General features: G+C 44.6%; 1 protein-coding gene across 2 annotated transcripts in view; it reads left to right on the forward strand.

Annotated features, from left to right (window-relative positions):
• SLC9A8 (solute carrier family 9 member A8) overlaps positions 1-12,951 on the forward strand; it is a 62,882-nt gene that overhangs the window by 4,078 nt on the left and 45,853 nt on the right. The window contains exons 1-2 of one of the 2 annotated variants that reach the window (XM_090064559.1): positions 4,018-4,088; positions 6,308-6,407. In XM_090064559.1, coding sequence (XP_089920685.1) covers positions 6,338-6,407 — 70 coding nt within the window. In that variant the 5' untranslated portion in view covers positions 4,018-4,088; positions 6,308-6,337. Of the gene's footprint in view, positions 1-4,007; positions 4,089-6,307; positions 6,408-12,951 lie in introns of those variants that run through there. The other variant, XM_090064558.1, reaches the window with a different exon arrangement.

The following is a 12,951-nucleotide window of genomic DNA, read 5'->3' on the forward strand; positions in this document are numbered from 1 at the left end:
ATTTGGATCTGTTAAAGATAAATTGTACCATTAATCAGATAGTACTTAAGACTAAGGGCTAGATTTTTTTCAGATGTTGGGACACTTATTTAATGCAAATAAGTACCAGGTATTTTCAAAAGCTTCTAGCTGCGTTAGTCTCACAAGCACTCTTTAAAATTTTGCTAGGCAACCACCTGCATCTTTATAGGCCTAAATATCTTTAAAACTCTGGTTCTGTGTGTCGTACCTTAAAAGTGCTATATTCAATTGGTGTTCTTTACAGAGTGTGGGGTATGTGTCAATGAGTTTTTTGATGGCTGCTCAGTCTGATGCGCAAGTGACAGTCCCACCCACAGGTAGGGCACACCTACACACTAGCAATACTCTGAATCAGAGCAGCAGATTCTTTCCTCCTCTGATGCCAGTCATCACAGAATTTGATCCAGTGTGCCTCACAGCACCTTGCTCCATCTGCAAGCTCACTCTGCCAACTGTAGTGGCATTCTGCATTCCTTTCCCAATCATCCACAGAGATTTCAGAGGATGCTAAGTCATCTTTGCAAGCATCCCAAAATTTGTGCAGCGATCTGCCTCTCTTTCTAGACCCTTCCTGAGCTTCAGAGTACAGAACATTCTTCGGGATCCTGTAATCTGGCATTTACTTGACATGACCAAGCCGCCAGAGTCTTTTCTTACTAATCAGCATTCCCATGGATGCCATACCAGCACAATTTTTAACACTTCCATATTTGTCACCCTGTTTTGCCATCTTATTCAAAGAATTTTATGTAGGCATCTGATATAAAAGCTGTTTAGTCTTCTGATGTTCGGCATAGGTCATCCATGTTTCTGAGCCATATAAGAGTGGATAAAACACATCCTATGAATAAGAGCTTTCACTTTAGTTGACAGTTTGTTATTGTTCCAGGTTCTTTTTTGCAAAAGACCAAAGTTCTGGCTGTCAATTCTAGCGAACTCGGCATCAAGATCTGGATTGCTGGTAACAGTAGAGCCAAGGTAGAAAAATTGGTCAATAACATCCAGAATGAGTACCATCTAGGGTGATATCTGGAACTGGTTCTGAAGAGCCTTGGTGCACGATAACAGTCCTTTTCAAGCTTATTGTTAGCCCAAAGATTTTGCATGAGTCAGAGAACTTGGTAATGAGATGTTATAGGAGATCAACACTGAGCCACAAAGGCTGCATCATTTGCAAACAATGGGTCCCTTATGATGATCTCCTTCACCTTTCTCTTAGCTCTGAACACTGCAATGTTAAACTGCCCTCCATCGTGTCTAGCGCTAAGGTAAACAACCTCTCAAACCTCACCAACACGTTTTGAAGCAGGAACAAGAAGCAAATGTGAAATCCTTACATGATAGCATGAAGGCAACTGTAATGTATGAAAACCAAGAGTCTGATTTGATCAACACCAGCAGTGTGATGCAGGATTGAATACTGGCTCCCTCTTGTTTTAACAAGGTTTTGCAATATGTAGGTGAACAACTAAGCTTCTTCAGAATAGTGTAAAAACCTGATCAACTAACCACGTCAGAGGCTTTTGTTAAATCTATAGAAGCCATGTACAGTGGTATATGCTTCTCTCTGCACTTTTCCTGTAGTTGTCTTGCACAGAAGACCATATCTGTGGTGACCTGTCCAAGCAGAAGTCACGCTGGCTCTCAGGATAAATTCTCTCAGCTGATGTTTGAAGTCTAGGTAAAAGAATGTGGCTTAAGATTTTTTCCTGCAGTGCTGAGAAGAGAGATACCTCTGTAGTTATTACAGTCACTTCTATCTCCTTTGTTTTTATAGAGTTGGATGAAACGAACATTCTTGAAATCTTGAACCATTTCTTTGTTCCGACAGAATAACAGTACCTCATGCAATCTTTGCAGGAAGTTTTTTGCACATTTGTAAACTTCAGCAGATAAATGGTTCCTGAAGCTTTGTTATTGGGAATCTTTGATACATTGTTCCAGCCTCCTTTAGTTTAGGTTTGGCATCCAGCAAAGTCATAACTTCAAACCCAGGAAATTTGTCTAGCTTACGTTGGTCTACTACAACTCCCTTGAGAATATCATTTCATAATGCTCAGTCTTCTCCAGTTGCTTCCTCTTATCGGTTATGATATTAGCATCCAGGTCTTTTAATGGAGCTGTCTTGTACTTTGGCCCAGTGGCTTTTGTAATGTCCTCATGCAACTGTCTGCTGTCACCTGCGTCAGCTGCCTCTTGAATGTTGTTGCAGAGACCCAGCCGGAATTCTTGAGCACACCTCCTGGAAGCTGTTTGAACAGCCTTATGAGCTTCTCTTAAGTTGTTGAGTGAATCAGTAGTAGGACTTGTAGGTGATTAGGGTAGTTATTTTTCTCTCAGTGAGCGACAGTAATACCTCCAAATGGCCTACAAACTAGTTGATGGTTTTCTTAATATTCTTTCCAAAACTCTTGATTGCCACATTGTACATACTTGTCTTCAGGACTTCCCATACATCTGATGCAGTTTCATTTGTTCTGGGCAACTTTGCTACTTCTTCATTGAAAAGCTGTTTCTTGACAGGATCATTGATTTGGCACAAGTCAATGTGAGGTTGTTCAGCAGGTTTATTGTGGTGGATCTTCTTAGCTCATCCCAAAACAGGGCTGCTCGGAAATCTTGATAGGTGCCTCAGTGCCCTTATGCATCTCTTGGATCCCTGTGACCATCTTGCCCAGACCTTTAGCGCATATACCTAGGCAGAGTTATAGAGGAACAGAGGCTGCCATAGACCTGTCATCCCCCTTTTAGACCACTGAGCCGAAATCCAAAGGCCAGAAGAGTGCTGTATAAGCACTAACTAATTTATCCCCCAGATTCCCTTCATTCTGTCTGCACAACAGGTGAGATTCAGAGGGTAAGGGGCTTGTTCAGGTTCCAAGTTAAGCTAATGCTACCGTGGATGTCAAGGGTCCCTGCTTAGTTTGTTGTCATGCACTGCTTGTCACTTGTAAATTACTAAGAGTAAAGCCAGCCACGTATGAAGTGTGAACCTATAAGATTATAGCAAATATGTGTATTTCTGCAGGCAGTGGCATGATGCCCGTTGCTGAGCTTTTTTATGCGGGGGAAGTTCTTTTCATTGGGGCAAAGGAAAGCAAGTAACTGTGCATTATGTTTGCACTTGAAAACTGTTCTTTTTCAGTGAGGCTGCACTCCAAAGGAAGAGAAGGTACAATAGACCATTTGGCTAAAAGCTGCAATGAGTTCATAAATTGAAGCAGATTAGTGGAATGGACTGCACAATTGCTGTTCATTTCCTTTGGAGACAGAAATTGCTGAATTGTAATGAGAGTAGTTCAGAGAGACTTTTTTTGTTCTTAAATCTGAAAAAGGCTTCCTTGAAGTATAGGCACCAGGGCCCTTGTGTTGCCTTGAAATTAGGGTTGAATTAGGTTAAGAGCCTCAGATGATTACTTGGCACAGTGCAGTAAGACCCTGAAGATAACTTTGTCAAACGCAGTGTTTAAAGCAGACTTGAAATTTGGCATACTCAATGGCTTTCCAGTAACCAAGGATTATTGTCAGTGATACTTAATTTTTTTTATCATGCACGTTGTGTGTGTGTGTGTGCATGTTTGTGTAAAATTTGAAAGTATACAGTAATAGGAAACGGTAAGAAAACATTTATACATAGAAAAGTAGATTCTGCAAATGTCCATCCCATGTAGCTTTCATAACTTCCACTGCCTGCTACGTGGAGCTTTCTTTTCAGCTGAATCGGTCTCTAATGGTATTATGAGGCTGATATTAGTCATTCTAATGCATTTTAGTGCTTAAATATCTATTTTTAAAAAATATTTTATCCCATTTCTTGGAATCATTAAATACTTAAGAGTCTAAAAATGATTACATTCCTTTATGCATTTATTATAAATTACTAGGAAAAGGTCAACATTTATGTGAATGGAATATTGTTTAGAAGTGAATTTCTCTCTCTCTCTCCTTCTCACCAGTAACCATAATATTGTATTTCCCTCCTACAGCTATCTGCATCATATTGGTGCATTTACTGATAAAGTACCGACTTCATTTTTTGCCAGAGAGCGTGGCTGTTGTTTCTTTAGGTAAGTAACTGTGTGACTTCCAGTTTGGTCTTTTTGAGGAAAGCTTAACTTAATATTTTTGGATCATAAAAATTTTAGGGGTTTTGTAGCCAAGCAGTTAAATCATGTTACTGTGAGTAAGGGCCAGATTTACAGTATACTCAGCATCTAGAAGCTCCCGTTATTCTTAATCACCCCATTTGATAAATGGTCCACTGTTTTAAAAAAAATGTAATACTTCCTCCATACTGGTTCTGCCATTAGAGCATGATAATGTAAGATTTTCAAAAGGACTTAGCACTTTGTATCTTGTAATATATAGAGACTGCTGCTAATTAATGTTTCCAATTATTGTAATAACCGGCTGACTTTATCGCAGGCATCTGATTGGAAACACTAGGATTTCTATTCTGCCTCTTAGAAGTTAAAATTGGAAGAGGGGAGGAAATCTCAAGGCTCAGTAAACATGTCAAGACTAAAAAGATAACCCGGTCAGTAGGGTCAAACAGCAGGATGTCGCTAGCATGCCTGACTTCCTTACAGAGTGCCTTATCTTTTTCTTTAGTAGTGCAGCTTTTTAAGAGTCTGATTCAGGAAAGCAGTTATGCATGTGCTTACAAATGATTCAAGAAAGCACTTAAGTCATGTGCTTGAGTTCAGTCAATGCGGTAATTCCCTGCAAGTTGCCTTTCAAAGGATATTTTACAGGGGTGCACAGATAAAGATGTTTTGGGCGGATACCAATGGCCTGTTATTAACCAGCTCTATTGGCCAATACCAATCCAATTGCCGATATGCAGCCTGGCAGCTTAGAGAGCAGCATTCAGCAGGTCTGTTGAGAGAAGGGATGGTGGCAGGGAGTGGAGGGGGGCATATAGGGGCCCCTGCAGCGAGGGAGGGAGTGGGGCTAGGTGAGGGCTGGAGCTGCGAGAGGCTCATCCAAGCGGCGGGGAAGGTGGCTTCCGCCACTGCACACACCCCTGGGGTAGCCACGGGGGTGCGTGTGTCCTCGGATCTGTGCCTGGGATGAGGGTGGGTTGCTGCTGTGGGAGGGGGCCAGGGATGGCGTCAGGCTCTTCCCAGTGCGGGTCCTGGGCCAGGACTGCCCTTGAGCCAGGTGGTGGCACTGGAAGGGGGTGCCACAGGGTGGTAGCCCCAACTCAGTGCTGTTGCCACCACCTGCCCTGAGCTCAGCCCCAGCCCAACCCCCCCCTGCCAGAAAGAGCTTGGGGCCATCCCCAGTCCACAGCAGCAACCCATCCTCACACCGTGCACAGATCCAGCGGGGCACATGTCCCCCATGACTCCCCCAGGGGTGAATGGAGCAGCAGGGGGTGCATGCAGTGGCAGGAGACACCCCCTGGATGAGCTGCTCATGGCTTTGTCCCGTGCCCAGCCCCACTCCCTTACTGCAGGGGTCTCAATGTGTCTACCTTCACCTCTTTCCCTCCCCCCTGCCCCTTCTCCCCCAACAGACTTACCAGCCAGACGCTACTCTCCAAGCTGGTGGGCTGGCTATGTGCAGGCTGCAGCTGTGCATGCACACAGTATTTGTCAGCGACATTATTGGCCATATCAGCCGAAAAAGGCAATTGCCGATGATGTCAATTTTTCTTTTATCAGTGCCAATATGATATAGACCAATGTATCAGTGCACCTATAATATTTTACTAACCACCTGCTACACATGCATCCTCAGTAATGTGAGGTAGATATAGCTATGGCCCTGTATACAAAAGATTTCACTGGCCTTTCTTTTGTGATATGATTGTTTGTTTCAGTTTTAGAAGAACATTTTGCCTAGTACGTGTGATTAAACTTTGTCTGAGAAGACACCATATTTTTTCACCTACAACATACATTTTTCCTCCTGAAATCAGCTCCCCCAAACTGGGGTGCATGTTCTAAGTGGGGAAGCTGTTTTCTTCACTGGGAAAAAGTGCTCCTGGAGACCATTTGCATGCCATGCAGGAAACTGAAGGTGCAGAGTCTTGTGTTAACCCTGTCTCACACTTAACTGTTGGCTGATCACTGTAGCTTATGCCTGAAGTAGGAAATGAGCTATTGGTAGTATCTTGATGAGGCTTATGTTGTGGAAATGCAGGAATTTTATATAAAGATCTACTTACAGTAAAGAAATAAGTCTTGCTGCTGCCCTTTGCCAAGAGTCTGAAGCCTAACCTTATGTGACAGAAAGTTCTCCTGGAAACGTAATGTATTTAGAAAGTATAACCTTACAGGTGACAGTCTGCTACACCAGAAGGTTCCTGATGTCACTTTCTGGACACATTACGTTCTCAGGAGGACTCACGCTGGCACAGTCTGCTTTCCAAAAACAAGGTGTGTGTTTTATTTGAGGGTATGCTATATGTGAGAAAATATGGTGATTTTCATGGTAACCTGAAAGTTTGCTCCAATTGTTAGATACTTAACTATCTCAGTGGTATCATCACAACTGCTCTTTCTTTAACTTCAGGTATCTAACATCCTCAATGTAGATCAAGCTCTTAACCACTTTGCAGTAAGTTGGAAATGGTTGTAGCTTGATTTTGCTCTCAGATTGGTTGTACTTTGTAGGAACTCCACTGATTTTCAACGCAGTCACTCTTGATTTACACATGTAAACGAGAGGAAAATTAAGCCCCATGTTGTCTAGTGTGCCTATTACTGAAACAGCATTTAATCAGGAGGGTCAGCTGTCTCTAACTGGAATCTATGTGTCTTGATATTTTTCACTTCAGTCACTGGTGACACTGGCACTAACAGACATTCTAAAAATACACCACAAAGACAAAGATGCTTAGCTACAATCCTAAACTAGGAGGGTAGTGGTGTCATGCTTAATGAGCAAGTAGTTCTCATGTTTCTTCTGGGCACTGCCTGCTGCATTTTTGGGCACATTATCCTCTTCCATTATTTCCTGCACTTTCGTACATATTCTCAGAGCTCTCTTCACCACTCCAGTCAAGGCTTTCTTTCTTCCAGGCTCACAGTACCTTCTGGCTTCCCTTGAAATAAGGGTGTTGCAACTTGCCTGGTGCAGTGTCAAAAGGATCTTGAATTCAGACCTGTTTCTTGCTGGGGAAAGGAGACCATATTCTCTCCAGCCCTAGGCATAACTCCTGACTGCAGCTGTTTTTAGTGCACAGTATTTGATTTCATGGTACATCATGTTGCCTGCAGCATGATGGATGTTAGGAAATCCTTCAGCATAGACAGAGATCTTTGCTTGAAGAATTACATTTGGGGTCAAATGGTTGTCTCAGGAAAGAAAAGAGAATTCTAGAAAGCCTGGCCTTCCAGTATTTGGCAACATAGATCACACAGTCTTGCAAGCACATCTCCTTTCCATGAGCACTTAGTATTTTGAATAGCACCCTCCACTTGGGCTGTATGTGCATCCTGTGCTGCCTCATTCTCCTACACATGGGCATAGAGCGAGAACCGCCCCAGTCCTTGTACAGTTCCCTCTTAACACCTGGGGCAGCAGATGGAAGCTGGGCGGTGTCCAACCTGGCACAAGGGAGCACTTCCCCTCTGCAGCCTCAGCTACTTCCTTGAGTACCAACACCAGAGATCTGCCTTCGCACCAATTCTGGGACATGGTTTGAGGGAACTGTCTTTACCCTTTCTCTTGGCACTGGCACATCACCATTAGACCCACATCCAAAGATGCTGTTCTTAAAGATGGATTTTTGACTGTCTCTAAACTGCTCAAAGCAGACCACTTTTCTTTCTTTAAAAAATGGTATGTTAGTATTGAACCCAGAAAACACTCTGTTCCAGTGTGTGCCTGGCAGCAGATGTGCTAACCACAGTATGGCTAATAACTCTGCTTACTACTGTGACCTTACTCACCTTACGACAGGTGCTAAAGTGATGTCTTTAGCATATGTTAAGAAAGGAATGGACATCTCAGTCTCCTTTGGCATCAGCTGAGCACCCCACATCAGAACTGGAGAGGTCCTGTTATGGGGGAGGAGATCTGGTTTGGGAAGCATGCTAATTTCTCGCCTCATATAAGGAATGTCCTCTTCTCAGATGTGGGGGCCAAGATGAACTCACTTGTTGGTTTTGGAGTGCTTCCCAAAACCTGCTCCTGTAAGAAGCTGAAACCTTTGACATCTAGAGTTGACCCAAGAGAACATGCACAAGCTAATGCTATCCTCAGCTCATCCATGCCAATGTGAATTGTTCTACCAGGATAACTAAGAGGAGGATACAAAAGAATAAGGTGGATAGCATTTTGCTATTGATAATTCTCTTCAGAAGGAAGAGAAGGTCTGTCTTATTCTAGACCAATCAAATGCATCCACCACCTGAGGTTTCAGAGGATAAAACTTTTTTCTCATATTTCATAGATTTAATGGACACTAGGGCTAGAAAGGACCTTGTGAGATCATAAGAGTCTAGCCTCCTGCCTGAGGGGTAGGAAGTCATCTGGGATCAGATCACCCCAGCAAGATAGGCATCCAAACATTTCTTAAAGGTATCCAGAGTAAGTGTTTGTACCACTTTTGGGGGGAGCCTATTCCAGACTCTGGAGACTCGAATGATAAAGAAATATTTCCTTATGTCCAGTCTAAAACAGTCTTCCAGCAGTTTGAGACTGTTAGACCTTGTCTTTCCCTGGGTGCCCTAGTGAACAGACTTTCTTCCAGTTCCTGATGCACACCCCTAATATACTTATAGGCAGTCACCAAGTCATCCCTGAGCCTTCGCTTCTCCAGGCTGAAGAGTCCCATGCCATTTAGCCTCTCCTCATAAGGCCTGTTCTCTTGACCTCTGATTATGCACGTGGCTCTCCTCTGGACTCTCTCAAGCTTTTCCACATCTTTTCTAAAGTGTGGAGCCCAGAATTGGATGCAGTACTCTAGCTGTTGCCTCACCAAGGCTGAATAGAGCAGGAGGATGACTTCTTGAGTCTTGCTTGAGATGCATCGGTAGATGCAAGCCAGAATTTTATTTGCTTTGCCAGATGAGGCATCTCGTTGATAGCTCATGTTCATCTTGTGGTCAGTCATGACCCCAAAGTCTCTTTCGGTTGTGGCGTTAGCGTAGAACTGCTGAGCCTATGAGTATGATGTGGGTTTTTTCTTCTGAAGTGGAGCACCTTGGCATTTATCTGTGTTGAATGTCATCAGGTTTTGATCCGTCCACCTTGCAAGCCTGTCCAGGTCAGCCTGAATTGCCAACCTGTCTTCTAGTGAGACTGCGCTTCCCCATAATTGATGTCATCTGCAAACTTAACCAGTCTGCTTCTGACACCTGAATCCAGAGCATTTATAAATATATTAAAGAGAACTGGTCTGTGTACTAAGCCCTGATGGTTACCACTGGTCGCTATGCACCATGTTGATTTTGTTCTGTTGACTGTCACTCTCTGGGTTCAACCACAGAGCCAGTTCCCCAGCCATTGGACCATAAGGTTGTTGAGGCTGCAGTTCCCCAATTTTACCATGAGGACATTCTGTCACTTCAGCCCATCATGCTCAGTACTGGGTTGTGTCTGTTGACCTACATGATGCAAGCATCCACACTACCATTGACTTGGCTCACAAGAAATACCTAAGATATGATGGGGCCATAACACTATTGCCATTAGGACTTACACTGACAATTTCTGTGGAATGCCTTGCCATGGTAGCAATACAGTATGCAAAAGGAGATTCACATCACTCATATGCAATGGCTGAGTCACAGAGACAGATTATACCTGGACATTTGGATGAACTTTAATGAGCCCTCTCTCTGTTCATCCAGTTGCACCTCCTAGAGAGCAACAAGAAATTCTCATGCATTTCATAGCAGACAATAGAGTTCGAGGGGAGAGACTGTATTCTATACAGTCTGGTCTTACTTGCCTAAGGACAGATTCCTCTCACTTCAGTGATTTACTGAAGGGGTTGAAATTGCACGCTGCTATGGAAGTACAAACTAGCCTTATGTTATTAGGTCATATGTCCATGTGAACATATATGATGTTGCTTGTTCACCTTCTCTTGAAACCACTGCCAGGTCAGTCTGCTCTGCTGCAAAATACCTGATGAGCTTGTGAGTCCTAATAATATAAATGCATGGCTTGATAGCATTGAACTGGTAGCTTTACCTGATGATACCCCAGAAAGGGTACCATCTGTGACTGTCACAATCCAAAACATTAGCCACAGATGTCAGGAGCAAACATTAACAGATATGTGGGGTGAGGTTCCAAGAGGATGTGGAGCTTCATATAAATGCTTTTGCATTGAGAACCATCAGGTTGGGGGTGTTTCCCTATCCATAGACTGACCACATGGAAATTCTGGACAGTGTAGCCTCAGTGTTCCTGAACAGGGCTCAAGATAAATCTCCTAATAGGTTCTTAGATAGGCAGGTATCCCTCTGATACCCATCAGCTGTCAACTCTGACTTGGTGTAGAGTCACTTGGATGGACTGGATGTGTTCAAGTCAGCAGGCCTGGATGAGCTGCATCTGAGGATACTGAAGAAATTGGCCAGTGTCATAGGAGAACCACTGGCAGCATGGCTGTTTGAGTGCTCATGGTGCTTGGGTCAGATCCCAGAGGAGTGGAAAAGGGCCAATGTGGTCCCTATTTTCAAGGAAGGGAGGAAGGAGGATCCAAATAATTACAGGCCAGCCAGTCTCACCTCCATCCTTGGAAAAGTCTTTGAAAAGATTATGAAGGATCATATTTGTGGGAGTCCAGCAGGGAAACCAGCATGGATTTGTAGCGGGTTGATCATGCCTGACCAATCTAGTTTCATTTTATGACAGGGTCACAAAATGCTTAGATATAGGAGTATAGGTGGATGTGTGCACCTAGGGTGCAAAAATATCTAGCACACCTACTGGCTGGGAAGTGACTCTCCCAGCAGCACAGAAGCGGAAAGGTATCTTGGTGTCATAGTGGACTCCAAGATGAACATGAGTCATCAGTGTGACAAAACCATCAGCAAAGCTAACTGCACTTTATCATGCATCAACAAATGCTTGACAGATAGAGGGGAAGTATCACCTTGGATCTATGTGGCATTGGTCAGACCGCAGTTGGAGTACTGTGTCCAGTTTTGGGTGCTGTACTTCAAGAAGGATGGTGATAGACTCGAGAGGGTCCAGAGAAGGGCCACTCATATGGTTAGGGGCTTACAGGACAAGCCCTGTGAGGAGAGGCTAAGGGACCTGGACCTCTTCTGCCTCTGCAAGAGAAGGCTGAGAGGTGATCTTGTGGCCGCCTACAAATTCATTGGGGGATGCAGCAAGGAATCGGAGATGCTCTGTTCACCAGGGCGCCTCATGGGGTAACAAGAAACAATGGTTACAAATTGACAGAGTGCAGATTTAGGCTAGATATCAGGAAAAACTTCTTCATGGTAAGGGTGACAAGAACTTGGAATGGGCTTCCAAGGGAGATTGTGCTCTCCCCTACCTTGGGGTTTTTTTCATAGAATCATAGAAGTTGGGTTGGAACGAACCTTGTAGTTCTTCAAGTCTGACCCCCTGCCTGGGCGGGAGAAAGACTGGACTCAAATTAGTCCAGCCAGGTAGTCATCAAGCCTCCTCTTAAAGACCCCCAGGGTAGGAGCCCGCACCACTTCCCTTGGAAGTTGGTTCCAGCTCCTAGCCGCCCTAACTGTGAAGTAGTTCTTGCGGCTGTCTAATCTAAACCTACTCTCTAATAATTTGTGTCTGTTGTTCCTTGTTGTGCCAGGGGGCGCTAGGGAAACAGTGTCTTCCCCCCTAGTGAGTTTATAGACAGTCACTAGGTCCCCCCTCAGCCTTCTCTTGTGAAGGCTGAACAGGTTGAGGTCCTGCAGTCTTTCAATGTAGGGTCTGCCCTGTAGTCCCTGGATCATGCGGGTGGCCCTCCTCTGGACCCTTTCAATGTTGTCCACATCCCTCCTAAAATGGGGCGCACAGAACTGGATGCAGTACTCCAGCTGTGGCCTGACCAGCGTCGCATAGAGGGGGAGGATCACCTCCCTAGCTCTACTTGAGATGCACCTGTGGATACACGACAAGGTCTGGTTAGCCCTACCAACCGTGACCTCGCATTGTTGGCCCATGTTCATCTTGGAGTCAGTAATGACTCCAAGATCCCTTACTGCCTCCGTGCTCTCAAGAAAGGAGTTTCCCATTCTATAAGTGTGCTGCTGGTTTCTACTGCCTAAGTGTAGCACCCTGCACTTGTCAGTGTTGAAATGCATCCTGTTTATGTCAGCCCACTCCTATAACCTATCCAGATCTTGCTGCAATCTTTCCCTGCCTACTAGCATGCTCACCTCTCCCCAGATTTTGGTATCATCAGTGAATTTAAACAGGTTGCATTTCACCCCGTCATCCAAATCGCTGATGAAGAACTTGAATGGTGCAGGCCCAAGAACCGAGCCCTGTGGGACTCCGCTGCCCACTTCCCCCCAGGTTGAATATGACCCGTCCACCACCGTCCTCTGAATATGACCCTTGAGCCAATCTGCAATCCATTTGACTGTGTAGGCATCAATGCCACAGTCGCCTAGTTTTTTTAATGAGGATGGGGTGGGAGACAGTGTCAAAGGCCTTGCTGAAGTCTAGAAAGGCTACTTCCATGGCGACACCTGCATCCATTGCCTTTGTGACCTGATCATAAAAGGCAATCAGGTTGATTTGACATGACCTGCCTCTAATGAAACAGTGCTGGTTGCCCTTGAGCATCATCCCTGAAGCCAGCACATCACAGATGTGCTCCTTGAGGATCTTCTCAAAGAGTTTCCCAAGGATAGAGGTAAGACTGACGGGCCTATAGTTGCCCGGGTCCTCTCTCTTCCCTTTTTTGAAGATGGGGACCATGTTAGCTATCTTCCAGTCATCTGGCACCTGGTGTGAGCACCGCGAGCGCTCTTA

This window comes from Crocodylus siamensis, chromosome 10, assembly GCF_052110815.1.
Source record: "Crocodylus siamensis isolate JL-2025a chromosome 10, ASM5211081v1, whole genome shotgun sequence".
Classification (NCBI taxonomy): domain Eukaryota; kingdom Metazoa; phylum Chordata; order Crocodylia; family Crocodylidae; genus Crocodylus; species Crocodylus siamensis.